We start from the raw sequence: 16,144 nt of genomic DNA on the forward strand, positions 1-16,144 counted from the left end.
AGCACAGTGACAGTCAATTGCTAAAATTTATGGGCAACTGCTGCTATGTAAAATCAAGACAGTAGCACGAAGAAGATGTCTTTTTAGCAAATACAAAGTCCTAGTGGGACACAAATTGTTGAGCACGATTCACAGTTCAGGCTGCTCTGTCTATTGAGTTTTTAAGCTGTGGCATTTCATTATAGCCTTGGCTGCTTTTTATGTATTGCTATGGAGCAGTTGCTAAATCATTGCCCTTTGCTCTACTGGACTGGAGCTGCCCTGCTGGGGCCCTGCAGCCCATCCTGCTCATGACTGGTAAGAGATTTCCTTCAGCTCAAGTTGCAAAAGCGTCTGAACTCTCTCCCTGTTCCAACAAGCTTTGGTGCAACGCGTGCAACTCTACCCTGACACCAAAATGTCCTAAGTGAACCCACCTTCAATTTAATAAAACTCTAGAAGCAGAACAAGTTCAATAAATGTGCTGGGTTTTGCATGGCTTTGAGGTAAACACTTATGTTTTTTCCCTTTGTTTCTTCCTCTATAAAGAAGGTAGGTAAAAACTTTTGGTTCTGCTCTGAAAATGGCTTGGGAGAAATGTGTTGAGGGCAGGAAAGGCAAAGTTGACAAGGGCACAGTCTCAAAGTGCACAAGGGAGGTGAAAAAGAGTCTTGGGAAGGGTAGAGCTAGCTTGGTTCAGCCAAGGGTCTAGAGATCATCAAAAAAGTCCATAGTGTTGGGAAAGACCTAGAGTTAAACAGGGAAGCAAGTGAGTGGGATGGATTTCCATGAGACATGGCCGGGTACAGGCTGAGCTGCAGCGCTTCTTGGGTAAGGACTTTCCATCTCATGGTTGACTCATTAAAAACAGGAAAGAGAAAGGAAGTTTTAGGAGTGGCTCTAAATAGTGGAATTAGACCCAAAGACATTTTCAGGACACATTTTGTGACTCAGTGTTTCCCAGGTCAGATGTGAAAGGCTAATGGGAAGGTCAGTATACTCCTTCAGCTTGTCTGACACACATAAGTGATAACCTGGCAAATGCTACACTTGATGAGCAGAAACAGATGTGTTTATAAATGACCTGTGTTAATCTTAAAGTTGTCAGCCTGAAACTGAACCCAAGGAAGCGTGTGCATTGGGTTAAGGATAGAAAATTTATTTCTGGTTTTCTGCCAGTGATTTAGTCATTGGAGAATGGGTTTACATAGGCAAGAACAAAAGGAGAAGCTGAGAAGAACTCCTTACACCCACCAGATGTGCAGAGTTTTGTAGGATTATGGTGCTATTACTACAGAATGTAAGATGGTAGATTTGTCAATGTTGCAAAACATGCATAAGTTGTAGACAAGAAGGAAACTATTTCAGTAATCAGTAATTCAGTAGAAATGCGATTTAGCAAGTTCAGAGCTGTAAGGCCCATTGCAAATGTTCTGCTATATCTATGAAACCCCTTCCATATTAAATACAGATGCTAGAGTAGGCATGTTGGGGCACTATTGATGTAAGAAAAAATCTTCAGGGGATAGTTATTGAGGATTCTTAAAACAAAGCTTAAATTATTGTAGCACTCAAAAGGAATGCCTGGCAGTCATTAAAGCTAGAGAATATTTTCAGCACTAGTGCAGGAAGATGTTTATGATCAGGACAGATCATACATCCCTGAAATAGATCCTGCTATGAGGGTTGCCAGGTGTTTGTAAAAACAGCAATACACTAAAATTTTGCAATTAGAGCCACTTTGTTTTGTGCTTTATTTTGTTGGCTCTGGTGCAAGACTAATTGTGAAAGTGATTAATGATTTTTAATGAGAATGAGATATTTCCTTTGGCATAAGTAAAAATAGTGCTGGCTCATCCAGGTGAGGATTTTCTATAGTAATGGACAGCTTCTTAAGGTGGAGTTATATCTGGATGGATGCAATTAAAAGATGATTTGTCAAATGCAGCCATTTTAGAAGAAATATTTTCAGATTATCATAGTAAAAATCTCTGCTTAGAACAGGAAAGCACTGAGTGTAAACAAACATGAAGTTGTAGAGGCCATGAGAAGAAACCAATGGCACAGGGGCTCAGTTATTAGTTACTGGTCAGTCTGTGAATCATGGACTTAAAGTGAGAGATGATTTTATAAGGAGCTAGGTTGACCCCTTGCCTGATGAAATCCACAGAGGATTTTGAAGTGTTTCACGTGCATGGAGCTGGATAAGATCCTTGGCCATATGGTGTCTGATCTCATGGGCAGGATAAGGGTTTGCATCTCTGTTTCTCCAGCTTACATCCCATAGGATACATACACCCTCTCTTCCTGCCTGGGCTGTGGAGAGGTAGCCTGTGATAGAGTGTGGGTGACAGACAGGAGAGGAGCAGCCAGGGGGCCAAATCACCTCTTTACTTAAATTGCTGCAGTTGCACCTTGGAACCAACAGAGAAAATAACCTGTGTTTCTAAATAAACCAGCTATTCTAGGGTAATATTTCTGCCTTTGATAGGTAATGCACTAAAACATGCTACTGAATTTATAATTTTAAGTGATACAAGGGAGCCTGGCCATGAGTGGTGTTGACAGTGTAATTTGATTTTATTGATATTGTTGGCACTTCATGTGTGGGACATTCTTTTCTGGTTTATTTTTTAATGAGAAACATTCTATCAGATGGTGAAAAGAACATTTTCTGTTGCCTAATGCATAAGCAAAAGGCTTAACTGAAAAACCCCCCAAATATTATAAAGAACAGAAGAATAAAACACGTTAAACAATACTTGACTTTTATGTATAACGCATTGTCTTCAAAAATCTGAGTCGTTTCCATCCATATAAACAAGTTATATAGTAGTAACAAAGTGCATGAAGCAAATTGCTAAATTCAACTAAGGTATTAAAATAAAAAGTACTTTAAAACAATACTTTAACACAGTTTTTTTGCCATGATTCTATCATGCATCAACACAAAGCAGATCCTGAGGCAACCTGTGCCTTTGACAGTCTTTCTGTATTATTATGTAAATAAATGGAAGTAATGATCAAACTCGTAAGAGGGTGAAAAACATCAAAACAAACCATCCATTTATAACAGAGTTGTATTTATAAAAAATAAAAATCAAAGTGCACTGCTGGTACATCTCATTTGAGCCTATCTGGTATGTGAATAACAGAGGGGCATGATCCAGTCTCCAAAGGTTCTGAGGCTTTGTTTAAGCACCAAGGGAATAAAGAATGATGGCTGTTCTGTTCATAGCACTACTATGACTAGCATGACAGGGGAAAAATTGTACCAGAATATATACGTAAACATCTTTTGTATACTGAGGAGGCAAACACTCTTAAATTATCTGATGTGTACAGTACTGGTACTTAGTGTTTTGGTGCCAGTACCAGACTGGTCCAGTAATTAGCATTCAGATCTATATCTAATTACAGATAAGGCATATAACAAAAAAGTAAATATTTGGTTATTGATATTTCATATGGTTCAGCAACCCAACCAGTCAGAGCTTATCTTGCCAATTTTAACAATCTTCAAACTCTTGTCTTCCATTTGTAGATAGTACTGATCTTTGAAAAAGTAGGTATATCCTGTTAAAATAAATAAATAAACATGCTCAGATTATGGACCACATAATCCTTGATAGAAGATTTTTTGTATGTGATTTCATGAAACCTAATTAACTGAATGACTCATTTCTGAAAATTTTCATATGTATTTGCATTATAAAAAAGATATATTTTAAAACTACATTAAAATTCCCATCCTGTAGAAAAGAGCTCTTGTTAAATGAAGTCTTACTAAGGTTATTACTTTGTGAGCCAGAATTTTCTGGGATGAAATGTTTGCTGGAAAAATAGATGTTGAAAATGTGACTGAGTCAAGACTCATGTGACACCAGTGTTGCTTTCAGACTTTAGTGCATATTTGTGCAAAATTTAAGGCCCCTTAAAACCATGGGCCAGGATCTCATCTGGAGTGCATAGGAAATTAAGAAAAATTGCAACATAAAACCCATTCATGCCTGTAATCAGGAAGATTATCAAACTTGAGTTGTGGTTGTGCTAGGGCAGGATGGTGCTGAAATGGTGCTGGGACTGTGTGCTGGTGTGGAGGAACCTGGGGAGTATCAAGGAGCTGGGAAATGTCCAAGCCACAAGAACTGGCTCAGTCATGCATCCTGGTAGGACATCCTGTGCATCAGGCATTGGGTGGCTCCTTTGGCTCATGAACCACAAGAAGTTAAAGTCTTCAATGAGTTTTGGAACAAACAAATAAGAGAGTTTGTTAGTGACTTAAATCAGAATTACAGCTTACCACTGTCCCCAAAGCCCAGGACAGCATCGAGGTTATCTGGCACACCATTCCAAGAGTCAGCAATGAATTTAGGGGATGCAAGCTCCATTTTCTTCTTTTCTTCATTGTACCTGAAGGAAATTATATCTCTACATTACAAATCTGCATTTAATGTTAAATTATAATATCATTTTTTTGGGGTGTTGTCAGAAAATGTCACTATATAAAACAAACAGAAATATAATAATTGAGATTGTAAGATGGTTTCTATTTCATTATAATTATTGCTGATTCCTTTAAAACCCTGTGAAATTTTACATATTTCCTTCAAAAATGCAATGCTGAATTGAAAATATACTTTCTAAGGAAAGTTCTTTCCAGCAATGTAATTTGATGGGAATTGGTGCTGAGCAGGGGGCATGGAGGTGTCCTGAGCACAGCAACATAGTTTGAACCAGGCTTCAAGTACAGCATGTGAGGCCTCAACAACCCTTCAGGTGCTCAAGCACCTCTTCAGGAGCAGGAGACTTCAGAGAGGTTGTCTATGACAGTACTGGAGGGAGAAAATCATTTATGTTCCCAGTTTCTATTTGTCCATGTCTGTAGATATCTCAGGTTACTTTTCCCTCATTGCTCTTCAGAACTACTTGGATTATATCCAAAGTTACACCGGTACTAACAAGCAGTAGGTTGGTCAAAATCAATTTAAATGATTCATTTAAATTCCTTACTGGTTTTTTTTTTTGGTTTTTTTTTGTTTTTTTCTGGGCTATTTAAAGAAATTCTAATACCTTGCTGGATAGCTTTAAAACTTCAGCTGTGGAATCTGAGCCAGCTCCTTTTCCTCTCCCTCACAAAACTTTGCTATGCTCAACAGTCTTGTTATAACAACACTAAAATAGCTTGTGCCTGGAATGAAGGAAAGAGAAGGCTTCCAAAAAATCCATTTAAAGTAAGTGTGATAATGACACAGGAAGGACTATGGTATGTAACTATTTTGATTCCATTGACAGAGCCCTTGTATAAAATGTAACAGACACATACTTAAGGGTTATAGCGTCTGTTTAACTGAGATGCATTTTTTTCTGAAATATTTTTCAACTGCTTGCTTTCTTTATACAGATAGAAATCACTTAATCCTATTTTGTTTCCTTAACAATAAATTATGCATTCTGCAGTGACTGCACTTGATAAGGTACTTTGATAGAAATACTGTCTGTGATTGGAGTGATGAATTACTTGGAGGCCCTGCCATACAGTTAATCAAAACAATAGTTGGTACAGAGGAGACCAGCAGCTTTTTAATTAATACTCTGTAAGTTTAATAGGAGTCTGAAATGTTGCAAATGGCTGTATGAGAATTTTGTAAGTGTTTAAATGGTCTCTGCAATACTACATTAAAGAATGAATAACATTCTTTAAGTTTTTAGTTCTGTTCTCTTTTTTTCTTTAGATAATGGAGAAGATTACTGTCCTTAAAGTAATTGGAAATTATGATCAAGTGGCAATTGTATGGAAAGAGTATTTTATTTACTTACTGGAATCCACAGCCATTTGGATAAAATAAAGAAAGTCATTCCATTTAATCATAACATGAAATTATTGTTCACATAAAATGGACTCAATTATACTGAGACCTCCTTTGATATCTTATATAGAACATCTCTCAGAATGAACCTTTAAAGGCAGGAGAATCTTTTAGATTTCTGGTGGTTATTTCTGGTGGTTAACTTTCCTCTAAATTGTAAGTTAATATGTGGGTCCACTTTCAGTCTGTTGTGTAACATCTGCATTCCTAAGTCCTGTTCCTGGAACAGTCCTCTGACAGTGACTGCAGGATTCAGGGTCTCTGTTTTGTTCTAATGCCATTCTGATAGCCCAGAGGTAACTCAAAAAGTTCCTCCTCTGCTTTTTAAGATGGTCTTTTGTGCCAGATCTTCCTGGCAATTATGGTAATGAAATTCTATTAAATACAATTATACAATTAGTAGACTTATCAGATGTAATGCAAGGTATTTATTTCTACCACAGTAATAGCCTTGAGACATTTTAAGGACATTCTTTCTTAATCTCGGACGATAAGAGTATGGTAGCAGGTCACCTGAGTTTCACTGGAAACATGAGAGCATTGAGACACTGTTAAAATGAATTGAAGCTAAGATTTTTCCCAAAGTACTTACAGATACACATGTTGTTTGTTCAGGTTTGCTCAGTACCAACTATATTAGTAGAGCAAAGGTGTGATGGTAGATCAGCTGCTGAAAGAATTTACAGTCATCCCCAGCATGTTTAGGTAGTCACACTGCTGTTTCCTTTAAATCCAGTGCCTCTAAACCTGATGGCTTAGTGAAAGAATTTCTTAGGGAATCTGGTCAGTCTTTGGATTCAAGTGATTGGAGCTCAGTGTATTTTTAAGGAATTCCTTGCAGAGTTTTCTCCCAGCATTTCTGAGCTGACTGTAAGGACATCTTGCCCCTCATAAGATCAAGGGAGTGATGTGGGGCAGTTGCTGGGACATGAGGGCATAGGGATGAGTTGTTAAGTGGTGGGCAGCCTGACAGACACTCCCAGATAACCCGCTTCCATTGCTGTTTTTGAGGCTGTTTTTTCTCAAACACATGCCAGTTTCCAGTTGCTGTACTGAAGCACTTTCCTGCTGTCAGCACTGTCCTGGCAGCCCTTGTTCTGTATTCCCACAGGATGTGCCCCGTGTTTGGTCCCTGTCTCCTGCAGCTCAGGGTGCATTCAGCCCCAGAGACAGCTTGGCTGACAGTCCTACCACCCCTCAATGCATCTTACTTCCAGTATCTGTCTCCAGCAAAAATGTATGTCCTCTTGTTCCTGCCCCAGTTAAAAGCTGCATCGACACGCTGCACATCGGGGGGCAGTCCCAGGCTGCTGAGTTTCTTTGGATAGCCCCGGTCCAAGTTGCTGGCTGAATAAACCCAGTACTCATTTCCTAAGTAGGGGAGAAAAAAAGCAAATAAAACCAGTTTATTAATCCCAAACAAAAGGGTATTTCTTCTTTTTTGCTTTGTCATGTCATTTTTTATTGTGCTAGCTGTACCACTAGTCTTTCTAGTATTTTACCATCTGTGATTACAATCCAAGTGGACTGGGATTAACAGTGCTTTTGCTACTGAAGTGCTCCTTGCCTCAGAAAAAGACAACCCCTCTTTTCTCTTGCTTCCCTTCTTAGCTGATGCACCTTTGAGGCAGACACTGCCTTGGTACATTGGGGTTATGTGCTAAAACAGGTAGTGTATACAGGAAATTTTTTGTGTGATGAAAATTGTCTGAAACCAGGCAGGGCACCTGATGTTCAAATGCAGCAGCTCATGTTCACCCTTTATTTGTTTTGTTGAGTGATTTTATTGAGTGATTAACAGGAAGTTTTTGCTCAGAAAAAACTGTTGTCCTTTGTCACACAACATTACCTAATGTCTTTCCAGGTATGTACTAGTGGACTATGTAGTAGTGTTCTGTGTTCTTTACATGGAATTATAGTGTGCTTAGTAAATAGCCTGACTGGATTCTCTGAAAGCCATGGAAAGATTTATTCATGAAAGGACATTTCTTTGATTCTGTGCTGGTGGGAAAGTAAGTAAGTAAGTAAGTATTAAAGTGAGAAAAGTGTAAAGTGTAGCATTTGAGATTCTTGGAAGTTAGTGATTCACTATTCAGGAGCAAAGGGTAGGACTAACTATTAAGTATTTTACGACAGTTGTATTATTTTCAAACCAATCTTTGTTTTTTGATAGTTCTTATTTATATTTTTTTAAAGCAGGCTAGCTATGTTTCCTGGAGTTTATAAAGAAGAGAGGTTTAGCTATGATAGGATTATATATAATATATGCAATATTTAAAGTGTTTTGGTTTGCCTGATTTCTTTTAGTTTTTTTTTTCCCCCATCCATGTAAACTAAAGCAAATGGCCTCTGAGCCATGTGGAATAGATTATCATTGCTTTTTTCTCTCCTGTACAGAAAACGTACAGCAGCTTTTGCCATATGGTTTTTACATGACTGGAGTTGTTTAGTCATGTTTTTAGTAGATACTGGAGCCTAGGTTTTGCTGGCTCAGTTCTTCATGTTGAAAACAGTCTCACAGCTCTGCTCACAGTGCTCATTTGGCCACTGCAGCTGAACCATATGTGACAGACAGAGCAGAGCTTCCTGTCCTCCTCCTCTCCTGTGGAGGCAGCTTGCACGGCCGCCTGTAACCTCTGCCTGATGAGCCACCGAGGAAGATGCTTGGAAGCCAAAGTGGAAGTCAGTCTTTGGCAAAAGAGAAGGAGACATGGAGAGGCATGAGGAGAAAAAATAAAATGTAGTCTTCTCAAGAAACATGTGCTGAGATAATAGCTTAAAATGGAGGGAAACAAGAAAAACAGAGCAGTGACTGAGGAAAGAACTCCTGCTGTTGTTATTGGTTTGCATTTTAAATAATGATTCTTGTTTGGTTTTGCTTATTGTTGAATGTCTCTTTCTAGGTGCTTACAGTTCTCCTTTTGTTGTACTGGGGGCTGAATGCTGTTTTGAATCTTTCAGATGCAGCCTTTGTCCTAAAACCCTCAGAGTGGGAAGAGGGAGATCTGTCACCCTACCTGCTGGCTCTTAGACAGGCTCTTCCCTGTCCCAGGTATACCTCAGAGGAGAGTGAGCTTGAACACAACATTATGCAAATGGCTATTTACATTTTGAAACTTAAAACCCATACCTGTAAAAAAAATAAAAAATATAGCCTTTAAAACCAATACCTGAGAAAAATACAGCCTTCTCGTCCTGAGGGGCCTCATAGACAGCATCAATTTTCTCTGGCAGATCAGGCCAGAATGTAGCAACAAGAAGAGGACCTGTGGGTTTTCCTCGGGGGTTTATAGTCCTCCACATGAATCTGAGCAGAACAGAAAATTGTACAAGATTTACAATGAACTAATTCAGCAGCACATCTGTTTCTCATCACTTCTGGCACCGGCGGCGTGAGCATGCACACACACACACACACACACACACACACACATGCGCACACATGAGCTAGCAGCAGCACGCTGTAACTCGTAACTCTCCTCTTCAGTGACTGAAAAGCAAACTCATTTATTGAGGAGCTGCATCATAAGCTGCATGCTGCACTGCAGGTGAAATTCCTGTGCTGATTGCTTCCTGTTGCTTTTTTGCATCGGGGCAAAATTTATCCTATGCTTTGAGTATACAAATAAAATGCTTTGAGCATACAAATAAACTCATTTACACAGCATTTAAACTGTTAGAGCCCTCCTGGTGCTGTGCATGGAGCAGATGGATGAGCATTTGACAAAAGCAGAGTTTTGTATTCCATGAACTGCTCTTGCAATTACTATTGTAGTGACTAAAAGTTCAAATTTAATAGCAGTATGTCATAGTGCTTGGAAGTGAGTTTGGCTGTAAAAGAAACTGCTAGCACTAAAAACGTTCATTAGAGAAATGCAAAGGGTAATTTATTGGCTATTTTATATATAAGTAGGACGATCATTTGATTTAAGCTTTAAAAAGCTCTAATTATCTTTAAATGGCAGAGCTTTGTGCTGAGGGCTTTTGGTATTAAAAATGGCACTGCTATTTCATCCTCCATAGAATGAAGAACTTTTTTCCCAACAGAACAAAAGTTTTGACATGGTCATAAACTGAAAAATCAGCAGGCTGGTGGAATTGCTCTTGCACCAAGCTGTAGGTTAAATTCTGAGGTCAAACTGCTTTTACCATTAATATGTTTCTGAAGCTCAAGGTGCTATTGGCATTTTATTTTTTGCAGAGTATAAGTTGTCATTACCCATTCCTGCCTAGAATAATTATACCTTTGAGAACCTGGGATCTTAAACAGCATTTTTTTTGCCTATAATTTGGAGGAGCAGTCCTAAATTAATTTTAAAAATTGCTGTATTTTTATCAATAATGAAGATAGTAATATGTTATCCTATCCTTGTTTTGCATACAGATGTATTTTTCAACATGTACAAAAATATCTCTTAGCATGATTCATAATTTTCATTTACTAAAAAGAGGCAAATAAGCCATCTGGCTAATTACTCCTCTTGAAAGTGTTAGAACACATATGACACACTGTAAGAAGTAATACTGTTAGTTTCATGCATCTCTTTTTAGACAGAAAAGCAGATCCAATATGATATGAAACAGAAATTCATATAGAAAATCTTTACAACACTGCATATGAATGCAGTAGTTCATTTAAAAATCCAAGTTACAGAATTCTCAGTCAAGTTTGGACCTGATTTATGGCTGAATCAGCTCCAGTAATTGCTATCTACATGAATTTCAAACTTTCCAGGGCCAACAGAGACTTAACACCAGGTTTTTAATAAACCACATATTTAAATGGACTTGTTAAACTGGTGAGGTTTTCTTCTGGAAAGGGAAACTTTGTCAAAGCTGAATTTTATTTTGTTTTTGAATTGGGTAGAAGGTATCTCTATTTCTACACAACTTACTGAGGAAATGCTGAAATTAATTATTTGGCTTTCTCATTTCAGTTTGAACACAATAAAATGTTTTAACTCATCCATATTAAATCTTTATATTACATTTATAGGCAGATTTCATAGTTTAGTTACAGAAGGTATTTTACATCATATTTTAACAGAATCTATATTTGCAATGATGATGATGATGATGATTTTTATATGTAGTTATTGAAAGGGGGTCTTTTTTAGTGTCCTGATAAATTTCAAGGTGTGAACTTTGTTCACTCTCAGAATAAACCCATTTCTGGAAATGCTGTTCTTGGGCATTCTGTGCCCAACAGAAAAGCTCAACTATTCTCTATGGCTAACAGCACCTTCAGTAATTCCCCTTTCCTGGTAATTTCCTTTCCTTGATTTGAGGCAGGGAGGGAAAAAATTTTTTTTTTTTTGAAAGAATTAATCATATCTGACCTCCTTTTTGCTATTTATTCTCTTTGCCATGTGACAGTTGGATTCTCTTGTAATTTTCATGAATCATAAAAGTCACACGACACATGATAGACAGTTGTTTCTTGAATTCCAGAAGTGAGTCACAATGCTGTTTGCCTGATAGTTGGAAAGCTGCAAGACTGACAGGCAAAGCCATTCCAGAGCCAAACAATTCAACAGTTGTCTGCTTTTTCTGCGTGCTGGATAAAGGCTGAGCCAGTCTGAACAGATTGTTTTGGTATTTGCATAGTTCTTAGACCGACTCTATCTAAATGCAAAATACTTTTGTTTTGTTGGGATTATATGGAATATTGGATCACTCTGCTGGTTTAGGAGTAGATTTTACATTGTTCTTTGCGTGACTACTGGTTTGCAAGAGCAGAAGTGAGGTGGAGGTCTGGCTGAAAACCAAGGGCCACGAGTGAGCAGAGGAGGAGCAATAGCTGGGTATGGTGTGGAACTTGGTAGGGGTTTCACTGCTGTGAGAATGTTTTACCCCTGAGGGCGCTGAGCTCAGGTGAATACTTCAGCACTCTGATTAATAAATTAGCAAAAGTGGGTGCTGTTTTTGGCAAACTTGGCATGGGATCGTGGGGCCAGCCCTGTGAGGCTTTGTGTGAGGCTGATATGTCAGTACTATGGGGACATTTGGTGGCCAAGGAAAGAATGTTGCTTGCCAGTAAGGATCACTGGAATCGTAGCCTGCTGCTGACAGGGCCAAGAGAAAGAATACAAAAGGTATCAGAGTGATCGCCACAGAGCAGATCAAAGCAACTTACAAGCAGAAGGTTTAAATTCCTTTTCTGCATTGCTAAAACACAAAGCCTGTGGTAAAGATTAAGTCCAACTTCAAACCTAAAGCACCATTATTCTGGGTATCATATAGATTGGATCTAGAAGGAAATACATGGAATCATTGTATTTGTCTTTAAAAATCAACTAACAAACCATGTTTTTTTGTTACTAAAAGCTGATGATTAGAGTCAAACCATGCAGCATAGTAAATGCTTCATGTATCATATATTATATTCATATATCTAGCTGAAAGTTTGAATCTGGAGAAGATGGCTGGAATAAAGTAAAACACCAGGAAATACAAATAATTTTTAAATTGCTATTTTGCGAGGGGAACTTGTTTATTAGTTCCTGTTTCCTTGTAAATTTCAAGTGACAACTGGCAAGGAGCAATGAACAGGCGGGTTGCAATACTTCCTTAGCTTGAGATGCTTGTATATGTTTTTATGTGATAGGAGACAGTGTTTGATTTTGGCACACTCATTGAATGTGTGTGGACCCAGATCTTCAGAGGAGTGGGGAGAATGTCCAGGGTAGCTAGGATAAATGATTCCAAATTGGTATTGATTAATGACAGGGAAGAAAGGAGCTTTAGTGTCTCTCACAATGGTGCTGCCAAGCTCCATACTCCTTAGGAGATGCTCTTCATTGCTGAGCACCTGGGTGGTACAGGCCATGGCAAAGGCAGTGGGAGTCACAGTTGAGCATCCACCTCATTTTATAAGGAATGTCTCTGCTTTTGCATCAAAAATGCCTTTGGTGCCTTCTGTCTTGGAGGTTTTGCACATGTATAACCTATCTAAATCACCAGTGTCCTTGTGTTATTACAGCAGCCATGAGTCACAAAATGCTGTTATTTAATGACTTTGGACTCAACCTGAATTAAACAATTTCCATTTCTCTTAGGAGTTGATTAGGACACTTTCCCATATCTGAACATACAAAACAAAGGGTGGATGTTGTGCCTGATAATAAATTTCTAAATTTTGATTAATAGGTCTCACAGATTCCTTCACTTGAGGCTCTCTTGGTAAGCAATTTGTCTCACTTACCTATCTTTGAAGAAAAACGTTTCTCCTCTAATTTGTGCGACTCCATCAAATACAATGTCATGCTTGCAGAGCTCTGGAGTGACAGGTCCAAGGGTTGGTCCTGGTCCTGGCCCTGGCCCTGGTCCGACGTCAGGTGACACCTCTGTGATGGTGAACAGAGATATTCTGTTAGACTGGAATGAGGGGCTGCACAGGTTGCAGGAGAACAAGAGCTGCCATGGTTTCTGAAAGGATAATCATTTGGAGTGAGTTCTTGAAGGAGGAAAAACTGATAATACAATCTCTTCAGAAAAAGAAAACCTTGACTTCCACTCCTGCCTTAATCCTCTGTGTGTCTCATTCTAGACACAGTGCCTGTGTGTGTCTGTCTGGGCTGAGCTGCCTCTTTAAGCTGAGAGAAAATTAGGAGTGACTATACTGGGTTCAGAAGTGAACATTACAATTTTTATTTTGATGGCTTCTAAAAAGAAGATAAAGATTTCAAAGTCCTCCCATGACAGAATTATGTGCAGCTCTGCTGAGAAAGACATCAAAGTGAATTTCTCTTTTTTAAAGAAGTGCCAATATTTGGCAAGTTATAAAGCTGCATTTTGAGCCATTTGTATGATCTTTCTTCCCTCACCAAGAGTCAAAATGTACTTTTCAGAACATGCATTTTGCCATCTGGTTTATTTTATTTGATATTATTATTTGGCTGCTGCTTGTCCTGAGGCATTTGCCTCTTTTTCTCAGACACTGAGTTAATTTATTGTATGAGAAAAGGAGTGTAGCTGATTTGTGATCATAAAGTGAGAAAATAAGGTTTTTTTGAATACTTGTTTTACATAGAAAGCAGTTTGTAAAGGGTTATATCAGTTAAAAAGAGGAAGAAAGATAGTTTCACCTTGCATCTTGAAGCATGCTTTAAAGCAACTGGGTTAAGTTCTGAACTCTTCAAACTCTTCTGAACTCTATCAAAGGGGCTCAGAAAACTCACTTAATCTTGACCATGTCTCAATTCCCATTCTTAATTAAAGCAGCTAAGAACAAGGAATAATGAAGATTCAAATCAGATTTTTGTCTCATGTGATGATATTTTTGGCATATTCTTATTAAAATTTCTGAGGTGTGGAATACTGTAGAATATAGTCACAGTTAAAAAGATCTCAGTAGAAAAGTGAAAAGCACAGAAAGAGAAATCGAATATGCTTAATATGCTTAATTGACCATAGTATACTGGTGCCTCTGCAAGGTAGAAAATGTATACATGAAAGGAATCTTAATCATGATACTACTTATGCATTTTACTATCTGTGGAGAAAATAAAAATTGTTAAAGATGTAGCTACGTAAAAATACTTAAATCCACTTTTTCTCTAGGAAACTGCCTAATACAGTTATACTGAGGTTTCTGCTCCCACACACTTTCTACAAATGTAATTGTGTTGGTACAGCTTGAATTGTGGGAAGGCAATGTGAATTGTTTCCAAGCTGGGACACAGGAAACAACAACTTTCCTCTCTTGCAGAGGGTCACAGTCTGGGAAGCTCAGAGTGTTGCAGAAAGTAACATCCAAACCCACCCACATCAGGTATTTCAAGCTAGAGACAAATATGGCATTTCATTGTCCCAGTAAAGGCACTGGAAATTTTAATCTAAAATTTTGTCTATGGGGTGTTTTGATGCTCCTTTTCATTCAGTAAATTTAATGACCTGTCATCCTTAAGCTGTGGTGATTGAAGTAGGAGGCCTGGTAATATGAAGAAAGCAGGGGGAAAGGAGCAGAGGATGCTTCTGGCATTGGTGGGAATGTGCTGTTTGTGATTTACTGCAAATTCTGAGTCCCGGATTTGAACCTGTGCTGCCTGATTTTCTGATGAGTTCTGCTGGTAGAGGAGGACTTTACCATAAAGCTCCTGGATCCCTTTAATGTCATCCTGAGAAAGTCGAAAGTTCTTGGTGTAGGTGTAGATAGGGGCCATGAGAGCTCCCGGGTCCTCAGAGTGCTCTAATCCCATAGCATGGCCAAATTCATGGGCAGCAACCAAGAAGAGACTGTACCCTGGATAACACAGTAAGACAGTGTTAGCATTTAAATGGAATTGTACCACATAGGTTATTCACAATAGGTAATACTGAGTAGTATTTACAGCCTCCATGGTGAACATCACACTAATAATAATAATAATAATAATAATAATAATAATAATAACAACAACAACAACAATGACATTTCACTGCAGAGATCCTAAAACCTTCCTTTGTAAGTGATCTTTGCTGCTGTCTCCCACATAAGCCACTCTCAGCACAGTCTTAATACTTGCATGAGAAAAGGAAGCATAGCAAATAGAATTTGGACATCCCTTTTAGGTACAGAATAATTGAACTTGCAATCTAGATATCAAATCTTTTCACCATGAAATGGCTTGTAAGTGATAAACAGGTCTGTAAATATGTGTCACTGAGAACAGGCTCTGAATCTGAACCAAATATTGTTAGGTTAGAAATTACCTTTTATCATAGGATGATATTTTATCAATTATGTCCAAAGAGTCTGAAATCTGGCAAGTTTCTTTCTTCCTAGAATAACACCTCAAATCTAGTATTTATTTGTAAATATGTTAAAAGACTTTTGCCCATGTTAAAATATGGCAAATATTAACCAAAGCAATTTTAAATAGTGATATTCACCACATAAACTTTATACTCTCACTCACTTTTTAAACATGTTTTTCATCCATTGCAATATCAGTCACAAATGTATTAATTTTTTACATTTAGTGTTTGTTCCTAATTTGTATCTGTGTATAATTTATTCCATACAAGTGAACTATAGTACTTGTTGCTTTTAGCCTTGGCAGGAAAAGCTGATGGGGAGAAAATCTTCTATTCATTTATTAATTTATTTAATGGCTTTGTGTTTTGGAAGGATCCTGCATCACTATAGGTTTAGAAAATCTGAATATTTCATACGAGCTCTCTAGCTGTAGTCTCACGCTTCAGTATAGGGATTTTGCTCAGATTTCAGGCTGGGGAGAAGCGCTGTAAGCAGCAGGAGTGATGTGTGTGAAATCACTGCACACGTGATGGCAGCGGTGTCACTGCTCAGTCAG

The 16,144-nt window shown here is 38.2% G+C and overlaps 1 protein-coding gene across 1 annotated transcript in view; it reads right to left on the reverse strand.

Moving 5' to 3' along the window:
• Positions 1 to 2,535: 2,535 nt before the first annotated feature.
• The window catches only part of MMP2 (matrix metallopeptidase 2), a 29,094-nt gene continuing 15,485 nt past the window's right edge, over positions 2,536 to 16,144 (reverse strand). Inside the window, exons 8-13 of the mRNA XM_015639740.2 lie at positions 14,938 to 15,093; positions 13,054 to 13,195; positions 9,020 to 9,156; positions 7,061 to 7,220; positions 4,283 to 4,392; positions 2,536 to 3,555 (exon numbers count right to left, since the gene is read on the reverse strand). Coding sequence (XP_015495226.1) covers positions 3,452 to 3,555; positions 4,283 to 4,392; positions 7,061 to 7,220; positions 9,020 to 9,156; positions 13,054 to 13,195; positions 14,938 to 15,093 — 809 coding nt within the window. The 3' untranslated portion in view covers positions 2,536 to 3,451. The remainder of the gene's footprint in view (positions 3,556 to 4,282; positions 4,393 to 7,060; positions 7,221 to 9,019; positions 9,157 to 13,053; positions 13,196 to 14,937; positions 15,094 to 16,144) is intronic.

Source organism: Parus major, chromosome 11 (assembly GCF_001522545.3).
Source record: "Parus major isolate Abel chromosome 11, Parus_major1.1, whole genome shotgun sequence".
NCBI classification, from domain to species: Eukaryota; Metazoa; Chordata; class Aves; order Passeriformes; family Paridae; genus Parus; species Parus major.